This window comes from Eutrigla gurnardus, assembly GCF_963514095.1.
Source record: "Eutrigla gurnardus genome assembly, chromosome: 11".
In the NCBI taxonomy this organism is placed as follows: Eukaryota; Metazoa; Chordata; class Actinopteri; order Perciformes; family Triglidae; genus Eutrigla; species Eutrigla gurnardus.
The window spans coordinates 6,484,731-6,496,794 of NC_139925.1; the positions used below are offsets into that span (position 1 = coordinate 6,484,731).

Consider the following 12,064-nt stretch of genomic DNA (forward strand, 5'->3'; position numbering starts at 1 on the left):
TAATGCACTGTCACTTTCCTCACACAACAAGAAACGGAGGAGATCGCCCTATTTTCTTCTAAAATTCGCACAAATAATGGAGAAAGTTGCTCCTCGCCACACTCAGTCAGTCAGTGTGCGTTTGCTAAGAGGAGGACAAAAAAAAAAAAAGACGTCTGCTTTCATATGGAGGCAGCTGGTGAACATACTGTAATTAACTGTGGCCCAGACCAGCAGCCAGGCTCAGGCAGCATTTAGGCTCCCATTAAAAGCCATCATCTGTGGTTGGGCAGAATTTCTAATGGATTTTTTCCTCAGCACTTTTGACAGTTCAGGTTCCCGACTTGGTTAATATGCATTTCAAAACGCCGCTATAGGCCAAGCAATCCTCCTTTCCCGACTGCCCGTCAGCCTCGTCGGGCGGAGCGCCTTGCCAACGGACCGGTTAAGCAGGTACTGAACGCGGGCCAACGGAGAAAACTCCTGCATTTGAAATCCTTGGAAGAGCTGTATTTATACCCCACATTACTGCTCTTTAGGAAAACGTTCAAATGAATAACGCATGGAGGGAACGCCAATTACACGGCCAGTTTTCAAAATGGCATGAAGCCTTTTGTTTGAAATGATTAGTTAAAATCCACAATGGTAAGCGACAAAAGAATTGGCATGGCATAAACATTTCTGTTTGTTAATTGCCCCTTTTATATTATTTGTGTTACTGCTACATGTAAAAGCAGAATCTCAACCTGTTTTTTTTTTGGTTCTGGTTGTAATAGGACTGTTTTGTGTAATTAGCCTGATGTGCACTCCATCAACGTGTTGCCATGCATGCAACTCGTGGTTAACAACTCAGGTATTCAACATGGGCTCCCAACCAGTCCACTGATTCTCCTGCTACGGGTCCCAGAATAGAAAACTACAACCTTTTAATCCGTTTTTGTCATTTATTTAAAGATTGTGAAAATAAACGTAACTTTTTGTGAATACAGTTGTTTTTTTTTTCTCAGGATTTTAGTCCTTGTAGGCATTAATGGCATTAATGACTCATGCATGGGGTCAGATAAATGTTTTTCTTGAATTAAATTAAGAGAACAAACGTCGATCTAGTTTGCATCTGAGCCTTGCTGGCATGTGAACAATAAAAAAAAAAGGCAAGCTGCTGATAAGACCGCGTAAAAGGTCATGAAATGCAATAATGGCTACGTCTGATGTGTAACTGCTGACTGTATGGAGGTAAATTGACATTAAATAGAGCCAGGCTCAGAGCATCTGAAGGCTTAAGTTGTGCCTTTGTGCTGATTGCAGCATGTTTGCAAAACACAAAGACCAGTAGGATCAAAAGAAAACACTGTTGTTCATTTTATCTCAGTGAAATTGAGGTTCCTCCCACCGCTAGTGTTACAAGCAGACCTGAAAGGGGCGGCTGGGGAGCCGAACTCCACTCGTGAGGAGCTACTCACAAATCTGTGTGTGTGTGTGTGTGTGTGTGTGTGTGTAGGCTACATACCCCTGAAGTAGAACAACATTTCACTTTACCCTCTTCCTGCCTTTCTTTCTTCTTTTTTTTTTTTTTGTTCTCTCAATCTGTTGCCGTCTGTCTGGTAAGAGGCTGCTCTGGAATCCATCTCATATTAATTACTTTCTCTTTCCCACATGCCCTGTAACCAATCTGGGAAGCTGACGATGAATAACTTTGCATTCTAAATCTGCTTTGAATACAAAATTCCAAATTCTGTTTACACCGCTCTTGGTCAACTCGTCTCCTCGCAGGTCCCGGGCAGAAAATGTTTCGTCTGGCTCGCAGCAATGGCGTCTACTAAATTAAAACACAAAATATATGAGACATGAAGAGTTGGAGAAGACTGCTCTTAATTTTTATTTATTTTTTTAAAACATGTGCTATAGAGAGAGCATCGCCAAACATACCGATACAAGGCCATTTGTTAAAATTTGGAAACGGGGCTTCGCTGTACCGAGGCAGCACCTCTAAAGCCTGTGCAGAATGCAAATGTGCAGGAAGACAAATGTCAAATCCATAAAGCCATTCATCAAACACTTAGGAGATTCGGTAACAACAGTGTGCCTGCCGGTCACCGGCATAAAAGGCCTCGGTGTCACGTTGCATCATAAAAAAAAGGCTGCTTCTACACGAATAGGCTCCGCTCCACACAAAGGCGTATTTTGTCAGACGGACGATGTCATAATGCCCATCGCCGCTTGACCACGCAAACAGATTTACAACCCCGTAATTTTAATTAATATGCCACATAGTCAGAAACGAAAGTGCCATATGTCAATAATCAAGACCTCTTAATTAGGAGAGGTGACAGCTGCTAATGAGTTCCAATACACTGTCATGAATTAAGGGCTGTCGAGCCACTAAATGTCACCTGCTAACCACCGAACAGGAGCAGAATATTAATAATCCAACACACACACACACATATATATATATAGCCAACACTCATGTGTAGGGTATTCAAAAACCCATCCAAATGTCTTAAATGTGCAGCTTTACTCCTGTATTCTGCAGCAGGATCACTAACTCAGGTCAAAGGTCAGATACAACAGTTTAAATGTGCTCGAGAGAGAGAATGTACAGCTAAGTATGAACGATGGAGGCAAGAATTCACTGCATGCTTCTCATTACTGGCACGCGGCACAGTTCGCTGCATAATGCAACAGGCTACTTGGCTGAGGAAGAGGAGTCCCAAACAGATGACATTTGGTGTTATTTGGAAGGTTGGGCACAAATTCAACGGAGGAAAAAGTGTTCGGTGTAAACTCTGGGTTTGGCACACGGTAGCGCTGTGTTTTTTTTTTTTTTTGTTGCAGCTTGGGGTCTTGTAAAAAAAAAAAAGGAGAAAAAAAAGGATGCTACCACTCTGTCCCAGCCTCAGAGAAACCATATTGGGTTGAAAGAGAAGGCACGTCTGTTTGGTTTTGTCAGAGTGCCCAAACAAACATCTCACACACACACTAACTTCATGATAATTACCAGGACTCTGCCATCGGATGCCATTTAAACCTAAATAGATGGAAAATTACATTTAAATGTCAGGTTGACTCGAGTCTCATTAGCCTTTTCCACTCCATGAAGTGGCTGTGGTTGTTTTACAGGACTTGCAGTGACACCTGCTGGTAGGATGTCTTTACTGCAGGCAGCAACGTCTGCTGGGAGCTTTGTTGGTGTTAAAATCAAAAGCAAACCTTCATGGCATGCACTCACTTTATCTGTATCAAATGGCATCATGTTTACAATATTCTTCACCAAATAATAAATTGGATTGAATAAATGAAAGTTGTTATGACATATAACTAAATTGAAAACAGGGTGAACAACAAAACCATAAGCAACAAGGGCCCCTAACAAACTATTTTCTGTGTAGAAACAATGTGTTTTTGAAGAGTATCTCACATTTTATTCTGAAATGTTCACCAAACTTTCTACCTCAGATCTAAGAAGGAAAAGGAAAGAAAAAGTCGAACCTGCAGGCTTTGGCTGCAAGTTTTTGGTTGTCTTTATCTGATTAAATGAAAGAACTACACAAAACTGGATCAAAGAAATAAAGCAATTCTCTTCTGTTACTTGTCTTGTTATCCTGTAGCTCATGTCCACGAATCAAACGCACAGCGCCAGGCGCCTCAGAGTCAAACTAACAGATGTTAAATTGGTCCCAGGGTATTTGAGCTGAAGCTCGCTTGGCCTCTTTATTAATGTATTTTACGAATAGTTTATTCGAACAAATTGGTGAACCAAACCCCGATTGCCCCTGGATGAAAGTGTTGCGGATGTGGCTGGATTAAATCATGCATGTATGGGACAAAGAGGAAGCAAGAAAGACATTAAAATGGTATGAATAATTAAAAAAAAAGACATGAATTTGTAGACTGTGGTTTATCTTTGAATGTTAAAACAAAAAACTAAATTAATCAAAATAGTGTCGCCCCATTTGCTGGTCCACTCCATCTGAGTGCTCGGACCTGGAGGGGGGGTTATTATTATTATTACATATTCTTCCATATGGCAGAGGTTGACTCACCCTTGCCTGATCTTGATGCAGCTCCTCTTCTACCCTCACAGAGGAAGATGGCTCCCAGAGGGGGAACCTGGAGTAGTAAAAAGTCCGACAATGTGACTTTGGAATAAAACAGCATCAACATGTATAACTTAGGATCCTTCCTGGCCTTTTATGTGACTTGTGAACATATACAGGACCTGATTGGCTTCTTCTAGTAGCCTTCCGAGTCTGGTAACCTCCGCCTGCAGCTCTCTGATCACCTTCACGCTGCCGTCTGAGAACGATCTCAGGGTCTCGCCGTAGTTCACGTCGGCAGGAGAGATGGCTGCCATGAGAGGCCACCAGGGGAGCTGATGAACAGTGAGTGAAAACATGACAAAATTTTCACTAGGTTTCCATCATGATCAAGATTAGGTAATAACTTAAAAAACAAGGGGGTGACACACGCGCTTTCTGGAAACAGCAGCGTTCTGGTTTACTGGACATACTTGCTGTCGTAGTCATAGAGTTCCCACCCAGGCTGTCCTTCATGTCAGCACAGAGTCTCTGTAAGGAATCTGCTTCTTCTTCTTTGTTGGCTGTCCTTCCACACTAAGAGCTGGGAGGTCACACAGAGAGAAAACACGGACTCAACATATTAAATGGGCCAATATTAATGCTTAAAGTGTGACTAAAACATTTTTTTTTATTAATTCCAGCTAACTTTATCAAGTCGATGTTTCCTTCAAAATGATGAAAAACCAATTAAACTGGAATTTAACCAACCATCAAATTCGATAATAGAAAAGAAAAGTAACCCCTATACTGCGTTTTATTTTGAAATGTACTCAAATCTTCAGCCTTCACATAGAACACATCATATTTCGCCATCTAGTATTGCATTGGTCGGGTCAATGCTGGATAAAGAGTCATGCTGCAACTGCCATTTACCCAGAGCTGAGATGATGCTGCCCAGGGTGACCAGGGATCCGGCTCTATCGTCGCCTGCCAGGTCCACCAGGTGGACCTTACTCATCGTCTCACGTGGCAGCTCCGCATCAAACCAAAAAGGAAAAAAAGAATGTATATTTCTATTACTTAGCAATCTCCGTCTAGTTCAAACGAGGCAATATCACAGAGGAATAGTTAGAGGCGGTCTCACGACAAAAGTGCTACTTAAGATTAAAAAAAAATGTAATCTCTTTGAAGATGAAAAAAAGAAGAAGAAAAAAACAGAACACGATGAAAACGATCATTACACAAAACGGATAAACAAGGCTAATTAGAGCTCTTGAGGGATGGCCTATACCAACACCCAAAGAGTTGGCGGGGAAACTTTTTAAAGCATGTGTTACCCGATTTCCAATTGGTAGCCGTGGCAACGAGGATGCGTTTCCGCACCGCAGCTCACCTGGGTGAAGCCGATGGGGTCAGCCTCCATCCGAGGATGTGCTTCCCTCCTTGAGAAGGTCCTGCACGCGTCCATTTCAGCTCTCCAACTAATGCAAAGACGAGATTGCACACGAGGCCACAGATTAATGAAGAGTTTCATTGTGGATATGTGAATGCCACAATGAGAACACAATGAGTTACAATTGGCCGTCTACTATGAAGAGAGATGCACACAGTCGGTTTGAAGGCAAATGATTGTGCATGCATTGCTCCGCTTGCATTGGCAATGAATAAACAAACATATGCAAAGTAGGTTTCGGGCACAGCACTTCAATCAATACAGAGTGTGTGTGTGTGTGTGTGTGTGTGTGCAAGAAGCAAAAGGGACTAGTCTGAGTGACTGATTCAAAAACAATGCAAGGCACGGAGCAATTAGGCTTTATGAGAGCGTGACAGTGATGGAATGGCAGAGGCCGTCTCCTCTGGATGGAGCCAGGTTGTTTTCTGGCACCGCGTTGGGAACTCAGAGCCGGTTAGGATATTAGATGGTTTCTAAATGACCAGCGGCAGAGCTGCAATTATTACAGCAACAACACGGGGAGCATTATTAAGCCCGTTATTGTGTGATCCCAACCACCATTACCTCAATACACAATGTGTTTTGCACTGAATGTGAAGCTAAACACACACACAGACAGCCAAACATAGTATCATAGGTTCCATTCATAGGTAAGGGATGGAGAACTTGAGCTTAAGATATGACGTTTCCTCAGATTCATGCCAGGAATTTCACACATCCCAATATTCTCACTTTATTTTTTATTAATGACTCAAAATGTCAACAAAATCATGCACTTTACCAGATTTATGAGAATTTGGAGCCCTAAATCTATGATCTGGAATGTCAAAGCATTTTGATAATTACCATTTAATGTCTACTTTATCATCTGCATGAAAAAAAAGGAAAAAAAGAGTGACAGTAAGACCTTAGTTTCATTAGTGGTGACATTTTTGGGAATCTGGAATGCATTGTGTAACGCTGGGCAAATACCAAAAAAAAAAAAAAAAATTAAATAGCTACCCAACTGTCATTTTCAAGCTATTCAACATTTATATCAAATAATGATGTGAGAGCAGCACACTTAATACTTAATTACTAAAAGTAGAGCTGGATAGATATTATTTATTTCTGATGGGACTAGATATCATTTGGGATTTTGAATAACCTTAATGGTTTTGATAATAATACAACTTGAATGATTTTGATTAAAATAATAAAACCTTAATGAAGTCTTTTTCTGGCAATTAATGAATCCAGCGTTCTACCTAAGTGAAATGAACAGGGAACAGCAACTCATTACCCAGATCAGGCACCATGTTGGTCATGCTTTGTCATTCTTCTGACTGCAGGCCGAGTCATTGTCAGCTGGAAGTAGAGGGTTTATCTGAGTGCACACTCATTTAGTTTGGTCATGATGTCTTAAGATAATATTCTGCAGTTGTGTCATTTTGAATTAATTAAAATAGAACATGTACTTGTGACCTGTCCAGTCTGTACCCTGCCTTCGCCCAATGACAGCTGGGATCGGCTCCAGCCCCCCCGCGACCCTGAATACAGGATAAGCGGTAGACGATGGATGGATGGATGGATGGATGGATGGATGGATGGATGGATGGATGGATGGATGGACGGATGGATGGACATGCTGTTTCTGCAACATTATTTTCTGGTTCGGCTTTCAAAATTGCATCATGGGTTTAAGAGAGTGAGGCGTTACTGCCGTATGGAAGTGACAATGCTGATGACGCCACATCTCTAGTGGGAACAGATCAACCCATTTCAAGTTTTGGGGCGGGGGAGGGGTACTATTTCTTTTTTTAAACACACTTTACAAACATTATGATGAGTAAAATGGTCATAGAGCTGAAAAAGGCTTGCAGCAGTAGACTCTTACCCTTATATTTAAAAGGTGGTTTAATATTTTAATGTGTTGTGTTGGATCAGAAAACTAAAATAGCTCAACACCTTCTTAAGCCACAGTATCTTTGGAGTCTGCCATCATCACTTTAAATGATTGGTGTGCAGAAGAACATACAGTAAGACGAGCGTTGGAAGGTGCTTTACCTGACCTCGCCATCGCTCTCGCCTCTACGAGAAATCTCACCGAACAGGCCTTCGCAGATCCGTGGGATTAAACCTTCATCTTCCCGGCACATTTAAAAAACAAAAGGAGAAAATGTGGCATTTAGAGCTTTTATAAGTGATAGTGTCAAACACAGTGTTGCTTTTAAAATGACAAACTCATTTTGCTCCTATTGTGAGCTCTTAATTTGCCCCGTCTACGCTGCGACCACAGCTCGGCACATGCAAAGACTGCTGAACAACACAAACAGCGGCTCATCTGATATGGAGTCGCTGAAGCATAAAAGCAATTCCACTCTGAGCTGCATGCCCTCTTGTTTTAATTACAAAGTAACAGATAGTAAGCATTAAGAGCCATATATAATTATCTGGGATGTTGACAGCAGCTTTGCTGATGACCTTGCACAAGTCTCCCGGTAGACGAGTGGAAAGCTCACCGGTAATGTGGAATTTCAATCGCCGTGCAAGGTGAGGAGAAGAGAGAATCTGTGGGTTGCTGCCCTCATCATATTTTCTGATTGGTGCCGGAGAAGCAGGGAGATAAATGGAGACTAAAGCGGTGGGGAGTCGCTGATATGTGCACACTGGGTTGGCACTACTGGGGCAATGTAAGCGTGTAAACATGGTGACATGGGTGTCACTGCAGCTACTTTACAGTTGGGGATGAAAGTTCGAAATGCCAGCTATTCTCAGGATTAATTAAAAAGAAAACTTGAATCTCAGAATCAGAATCAGAAATCTATTTATTGCCAAGACGGATTTTACACCAACGAGGATTTTTTCTTGGTGACTAAGGTGCATAAATTGAGGACAATAACAATAAACATACAGTGACTATAATATATAGTATATACAATATAAACAAACCTTACTCAGTGAGAGTTCTGGGGAAGCTGAGAGAAGGCCTTACTGTGTGGTCCATCATGGTGTATGACTTCCCTGAGCCTGTTTGGCCATAAGAAAACACAGGCAAGCAGGCAAAGAAAAGGGCATGTTAATAATACTGCCTGAGACTACAATATAAAGCAGGTTATGTAGGAAGTTTAAACATATATAGTAGTAAAGAGAAGAATACAGATACCCTCTCCTGGGATATAAATGTGGGTTTTCCTCTGTCAGTCGAATCATATGAGAAGTCATAAGAAAAGGTCTTGCTTCCGTCCTTCAGCTTGTCCCCTCGGCTGCGATTTCAAACGCACAGCCAGCTCTTAATATATATATATTTATAAAAAGTTAATTAACTGCAGTGTAGAACATGTTTTACTTTGTGATTAAATGTCTTGTGAATAGACTTTTCCTTCGTGCATATTATCACCTTGGATGAAAGCTGCTTTTCTCTGTGGGGTGAAACGTGAACGTGAGTGGCACAAGAGTTCATTTCGATAGGAAATATAAGTCAGTCATTCTACCTGCCTTTTGTTCAAAGGATGGACTCGGAATGAAGCTATTATCGATCAGAACCAGACAGAACGGTTCGTTCTCTCAGCAACTACTCAAACTAGTCACTAGGGTGTAAACTTCTGTTTTACTCATTCCTCTTTTGTTATGTAGCTCTGGGTTGATTAATGTGTTATCTCTTTGGATACAGCAGGCTTCAGGACGATGTCTCCTGTCTCGTCTATTGAATAACATAACTGGGTACATATTATATTAGCCACCTATACAAATGGAAAGAGACTCAACCAGACTTCACTTTAAAATTGTATTTTGAGTTCTAATCAATACATGTAATTGAAATCCATCTAACTGGGCACCAATGTACAATGTGTTCTCAGGCGTTTAACGCAAATGGGCTAAATAAATATGCTGCATTTTAAACTGAAGGAACAACGGCTGCTTCAAAACGATTAATTAAATTATCCGAAAAGTAGTGTTGCGTTGTGTATTAACGCGTGTACGTATAAACACACGTTGGTGTATTTCTTAGCACGAACTAAGAGTATTTTCCAAGATACTGTTTTTTCCCAGTCTTTGCATGAACCTGAACACAGCATTGTTGTCGATCCACGTTTACCCATGATGCAGTGCGAGGGGGAAAAGACCCGGCGGGGACATTCAAAACTATGGCCGAAGACTCGACTATATTTAAAGCAACATTTAACTCGGAAGGCACGGAAAACACGTCCGTGGGTGACCGCGGAGACGATGGGAGGGCGAGGCGCCTCGCGTTTTTACCAGAAGAGGATATTAGCGCGCTGGAGGAGGTGAACGTGACGTGTAAAGTCCCGACGTTACAAAGTGTTCCCGACGATTCAAATTCGTGCCGACCGAGTGCGGAAGTCGCCGAACAATCCTCGCCGAGAGCCGCAAACACACGTTTAAAGGCGGACAATGAAGTGGAACCGATAGATATGAATCGAGTAAACTCAAAACAGCTCGACGTTTGCGACGCCGAAGACAAAGAGAACACCGCTATGCCCTCCGCAGTCAGCGCTCCAGGTAGGAACCAAAGTCATCTTCTCGTCATGTTTCTCCAGTAGGGGGACATTTTAGCAACGTGACTCACGCCTGATAACCAGACCCAACCTGAGGAGTGGATTAAAAACTATTAAAATCAGGTGTTGCGTTGTAAAAACGTTACCATTCTGAGAGTTGATGTTAAAACAGTCCTCTCTTATATGCGTACATGTGACTTATGTGTCCAGTTTATATTATATTTCTCAAAATACTTATTTAAGACGGACATAATAATGTATTGAGATACAGTTTTGGGGTATTTTCGATATATTATTAGAGGTTTTGCTCTACTGTTTATTAAACACCAATGATTTGCAGGTTAAATAATTATTATAATTGAGTGTGTTGTTTTTATCATTGTAAAAAATAATATTGTTGGACTGTTCAGTACACAATATACAATAATATTGTTTTTTTCTTTACAAAACATGTCAACAAAGAAAAGACGAAGCTACCCAGCAGTATATACAGTATTTACAAGTAGACCCAATTCCGACCAGATGCATTAAAATGTTACATGTTAAGTCATCACTGATTATAGTCCAGTGGTGAATTTATATATTAAATAACCTGATAATACTGCAAAAATCTTTGAATGCAGGATTTTGTATGTGTTTGGGGGGTGGAAACAATGTCTTTATTATTAAACTGGCCTTTGCTAGATTTCATTAACATTTAACAAGCTAATTGGGTCCATTGCTCACCCTAATGACATTATTCTGCTCCTTGTTTGGACAGATGACAACCAAGGCGACGACACTTCCGGCCAGGCAAGTTTGCAAGATTCCAGCGTGACTGCCGGTAAACAACACGCTCGCACAGAGGACGACATTGACTCTGAGGCGATGAGAAGAGCGAAGGACGAAGGCCGCGTGAACGTGGTTTTCCCTGGCACCGTCACACAGGAAGGCTGCTGCCGCTTCGTCAGCGAGATCCTCAAGTGCATTCTTTATCAGAGACAGCAGCTGCCCATGACCTACGACCAGCTAGTGTACTCCCAAAAGAAACAGCAAGCCTCAGTGCAGGTGAATAGGAAAATAAGTGCACATAAATTAAACAGAGATGCTGATTTGAGTTGAACTAAAAGCGTCTGCTGATTGTTTATTTTTTTTACAGGATAGAGACGTAGTAAGTCGGAGGCAAGCTGCCGACATGGAGTTGCACAAGGTGCAACAAACCCTTCAGGTGCTAGAGGAGGTGCTGCAGCAGCTGGAGGTGCTCTTTTCCCTGAGCAGGGTGCCCCGCGTGCTGCTGCTAATGGGTGGCACCCTCAACCACCCCAAAGAGTTGTATGAGATCAACATGGAGGCGCTGCTATTGGCCGGTGGAGATAAATGTCTTCGCGTTTCCTCGTGTTTGAGGCAACTCTTCCGCACACTTTTCGTGGCCGACCTTCTGTCCGACAGCAGACCTGTTCGTTTAATGCCCACCACAGTCTTGGTTCTGGCTCACAGGGATTGCGGTGTTGGTTGGTTCTACCCTAAACTACAATTTAAAGTGCCAACCTGTGTAAAGCACCAAATGATTGCTCTGTCGACTGATTCCAGCCTCTGTAAGGAACCGAGGGCACCGGGGTCGGACTGGCAGGATTATGTGTGGTTTCAGGCACCGATGACTATCAAGGGTTTTGGCAAGTGACCCAACTTATAGTGTGAGCCCTCTTTCTGGAGTTAACTACAATTACATTTTAATGGTGGTTCAAGCGCATTTTTAATTTTTAATTTAATTATGAGGGGTTTTTTTTTTTCAATTTGTGATTAAAAGTATGTCACTCACAAACAATATTGATACAAGCAGTATGGTGTAATATCCTTTTTATATAGTCTTTTGAAATACTGAGAGAATGTTTTCTCAAGAGGCTCTGTTGCCATGACATTTATTGATAACATTGTGTAACATTGTTTATATTTATGAAGAATGTTCTGCAAAAAAAAAAAAAAAATACTAAATTTGTATGGATGTTAAATACAGAGCAACACATAATATTGGTGCAATATATATTTTTTATTGAGCATGACTTGAAAGGTTTAATGTATTATATTGCTTTCTTTAATCCAGTTTTAGGATACAATTGGAGTGCCAGTACCATTTT

General features: G+C 41.5%; 1 protein-coding gene across 1 annotated transcript; it reads left to right on the top strand.

Moving 5' to 3' along the window:
• Positions 1-9,554: 9,554 nt before the first annotated feature.
• Positions 9,555-11,908, top strand: mad2l1bp (MAD2L1 binding protein). Its single transcript, XM_084021312.1, has 3 exons — positions 9,555-9,954; positions 10,711-10,997; positions 11,089-11,908. Exons 1-3 carry the CDS (start codon positions 9,579-9,581, stop codon positions 11,608-11,610), a joined length of 1,185 nt encoding a protein of 394 aa, XP_083877438.1. The 5' UTR covers positions 9,555-9,578; the 3' UTR covers positions 11,611-11,908.
• Positions 11,909-12,064: the final 156 nt, after the last annotated feature.